This window comes from Medicago sativa, chromosome 1, assembly GCF_051527215.1.
Source record: "Medicago sativa cultivar Bolivia chromosome 1, Bolivia_mono, whole genome shotgun sequence".
Lineage (NCBI taxonomy): Eukaryota > Viridiplantae > Streptophyta > Magnoliopsida > Fabales > Fabaceae > Medicago > Medicago sativa.
In genome coordinates, this window is record NC_140749.1 from 19572916 (window position 1) to 19577007 (window position 4092).

Here is a 4092-nt window from a genome sequence, read left to right on the forward strand (position 1 = left end):
ACAATTTTATTTCATGCAAGTTTATACAAAGGTGAGCTTCAATGTTTGACTTCGCCTCCAAAACCTGGCAAGTCCCTTTAATTGAAAATTCACCATCAAATATATTTTTCCAAGTTCATTTATCCAATTAGTTTTCCTGCAACACAATGTTACCAACCAACAAAAACCCTTCTCAACAAACTCCACCTCCATCTAACCCCTGCTCTTTCTTCATCACTTATCACCTCCACTTAACCCATCATCTACCCTTTGAATATATCTCCACCAAGTTGAATATCTGCATGAGTTTGTAACCACTCCATCACTTATCAGTCCATATTTTTTTTTTTATCAAAATATTAACTAACAACCCTTTCTTATCCACTCTCAACGTCAAAAACTATTTTTGAAATAATGTGTAATGCATACCTAGCACACCTTTTTATCTTGTTAAACACATTTGTTCCCACCTGACCTAATGATGTCCTCACTGCCAACCTTCCTACTCTATAGTTAAGAAGTTGGGCTGCCTTAACCAACCAATACGAGTGAACATTAATTTACCTTGAGTCCCAAAACAATAGCAAAAAGTAACAAAATCACCTTAATAGCTCTGATGTTAATCCAACATATTTCTTCTACGATCAAAGTATCATCAACAAACTATTGGTGAGGCACTCTAAATTCTCCCCCTTCACCAATGAACGAATTTGGGATATTGATAAGATTGAATCTTTGTTTCCTCATGATATGGTGCAAGTTATTCTTGACACACCATTGTTAGCGGAAGTTCAGAATGATAGAATATCGTGGATGATGGAACGTAGCGGGAGGTATACTGTTAAGATTGGTTATAAACTGGCTATGATGGAGTTGTTGCATACTGATCGATTCCATGTTGAAGGAGAGTGGTGTAGAATCTGGAAGGTGAATTCCCCTCATAAGGCTCGTAATTTGTTATGGAGGATTTGCAGAGAGTGTGTTTCGACGCGTCTCCGGTTACAATCACGACATGTAGAATGTGAGATTATCTGCCCCTGGTGTGAAACGGCTGTTGAGGAAGATTGGCATGCTTTTGTCGGATTTAAGGTGGCGCGTGAGAGTTGGTATTGCACATGAATTTTGAATGTGCTGCAACCGCGTGTTGGAATTGTGAGCAGTTTGACAAATTTTATTTTTGATATATGTCGTTCAGAAAGTCAAGACATTGCTGGCTGGCCGGTGGCTTTACTTCTTTGGCAAATTTTGGCTGCACGTAATGATGTCATATGGAATGACGCTCATCATACTTCAACGAGCATTGGGAGGACATCACTAGATGCATGACAACAATGGGAAGAGGTTCGTAAACAGCCATCACCACCGGTTGTGCAACACGGGAGAAACAGAGTGCAAGGTAACAACTCAATTTGGGAGAAACCGAGCGAGACGTGGTTGAAGTGCAACGTGGATGCCGCATTCCATGACCGTAACCATATTACATCTTTTGGGTGTTGTGTTAGAGACTCCTGCGGGCAATTTATTCAGGCTCAAACGAAATGGCAGCGGGCAAATATGATAGTATTGGAGCGGGAGGCAGTAGCCTTACTCGATGCTCCTCACTTTGTGATGAAAGTAGTTTTGCATCAAACAAGATAAGTATTTGTATATCGTCTCCACAGGGAATAGTGCGTTATCAAGGACAGTTTAACATCGATTATCATTCAAAGTATTAAGAGTACTTGTTTGTTTGAAAAGTGATTAGCTACACTAATTGCAAAAAATAAAAGTTGAGAAAAATAAGGATTGAAACTTGTTAGGAGTAGCGTTCCTTAACCAAGCGTCAAACGTAACCTAATTGATCCATACGAATTCTAGCTTCATAAGCAACATTATCACAATCAATTCTAAACTATCCTTCGTGTCCAAAGTGATATAATTATTTCTAAGTTATCGTTTAAACATTCGTGTCCAAATTCCTTAAACGATAACAAAGTCGATCGAATAACCTAATCGACCGTGTCCAGCCTGGTTAAGTTATACGAAAGCATTTAGCTCTTGATTATGGTGATTATCACAAGATTAACAAAGATGTCAAGTAAGTTAACCTAAGATATATTGCTATTCTAGCTCAAGATTCAAGAGTTTGTGTCCAAATCATCTTGAATCTCATTGAAAGCATTAACACAAGAATAACAACAATATTGAATATAAATTGCTAGAAACATATTTTGCAAGATCAAAAGATTACATGTTAAGCAAAGATCAAGTACCTCTCATCCCAACAAAGGGTATTTAGCTACACATCATCATGGAAGCCATGCAAGGATGGAATGAAAAGGAAGGATTCATTACACTTGTGATGTCTCAACAAAGTATTAAGATCCAACTTCCAAAACCAATCTCACTCTATGAAGAACTACCTTACTTCTCTCTATGAAAATATCTAAAATAAAACCTAAGAGAAGCTAAGAAAATATCAAGCTAAGATATGAAAAGATATTTACAAAGAATAGCAAGTGGGCTATTTATAGAATTCCCACTATGCTTGAGCTCGCCTCGCGAGCTACATTACTCGCCATGGCGAGTGCTGTTTCCTGCACCGTTAAGATTCTGCCACGTCATCCTGGGAGGGTCAAACCGCCCTTACTCGCAACGGCGAGTAACTCTGCTCGCCTCGCGAGCAAGAGGGTGCTCACGGCTTTTTGGCTTGAATTGCTTACTCGCCACTGCGAGCTGCTGTGCTCGCCTCGCGAGCTGTGTAGTACCTGCGGCCCTTTTGCACTTTTCTTGGCTTTTTCATGCTTGCTTAGTGTCTTGAGATCAAATCCTGCGCAATTGAGTAAATTAAGGCAATTAAAGCGTAATAAGGCAATTATCACTTTTATCTCGGCTTTTCCCTCAATTACTTGCAAAACAAGTAACAAAAGTGCTTAAAATATAACATGAAAGTATCACTTCCTAGCACTTATCAAACTCTCCCCAACTTAACTCTTTGTTTGTCCTCAAACAAAAGATTGAAAATCAAACAAGTTAATAGAACAAGACACAAGTACAAAAGGTTTTGAAAACATCTTCAGATGAATGATTTAAAAGTGAATGCGCTGGCAAGTCTAAGTTTCCAACTAATCTAAAATTCTACTACTAACATGAGATGAGTCCTAAGTACAAAGTTCATGTCAATTATTTCAAAACAATAATACATTTATTTACGAACCACACCTAACACACTTCTTTGAAAGTAGATAAACAATTGAAAACAAATCAATGAGGGTTATGAACACACATCCTGCAATCAAGTTAACATACCAATCAAGTTATGTGTCCATCCAAATATCGTTTCAAAAGGCATAAAAACATGGATCAAAAGGTCTTTGAGGGTTATAACTTGGCTTGGCTACAAAAGAAATGTCATATGTGGGCAATTGAAATCAAAAAGCCTATCAAAGAGGAACATTCCTTGTATCAACCATTAAAATTCACAATCTTTCCTACCAATCATTACAAACCCTTGGTGCTTAAACAAGAAGCACTTTGATCTTGACAACTTATTTTCTTTTTGGATTTTTCTTTCTTTTTCTCTTTTTCTTTTTCTTTTCATGTACACATTGTTTTTCTTTTCTTTTTGTATTTACAACAACATGTTGTCTTGATCAAAGATAAAATTACACCATTGTACTTGACAAAAGATTTACATCTACCTTCTCTCCCCAACTTGAATCAATGATGTAAGATTTTTCCTACATGTCATATAACTATGTACACGTGAGTATATATAGGATCGTTTCCACAGGGAGTTACGTTAATCATAAGCATTTACACAATCGTTCATATTAAGGGTTTGGATATATTCAAGTTTGTTTGTAACACTATATCCATAGATTACACTAAAGTAAAAACGAGAGGGGATCGAACTATTTCGCTTGCGGTATAAGATAACGAGCAAGCATAACAGCAGCAATCTCTCGATCGATTAACAGACTCTAGCTTTATAACCAATATTATTACAATCATTTCTACAATATCCTTCGTGTCCAAAGCGACATCGTTATTTCCAAGTTATCGTTTAAACATTCGTGTCCAAATCCCTTAAACGATAACAAAGTCGATCGGATAACTTAATCAACCGTGTCC

General features: G+C 37.3%; 1 protein-coding gene across 1 annotated transcript; it reads left to right on the plus strand.

Moving 5' to 3' along the window:
* The first annotated feature begins 729 nt into the window (after window positions 1–729).
* On the plus strand, window positions 730–1305 carry LOC146953416 (uncharacterized). The gene is made up of 2 exons (XM_085741454.1): window positions 730–1081; window positions 1175–1305. The coding sequence occupies exons 1-2, from the start codon at window positions 730–732 to the stop codon at window positions 1303–1305; spliced, it is 483 nt and encodes a 160-aa protein (XP_085597580.1).
* Window positions 1306–4092: the final 2787 nt, after the last annotated feature.

Bases quoted from the DNA above. Each gene is read 5' to 3' on its own strand.
- LOC146953416 (XM_085741454.1), top strand. From the start codon at position 730: ATGGTGCAAGTTATTCTTGACACACCATTGTTAGCGGAAGTTCAGAAT. The intron at 1,082-1,174 runs GTTGGTATTGCA...TATGTCGTTCAG, and splicing joins ATTTAAGGTGGCGCGTGAGA to AAAGTCAAGACATTGCTGGC.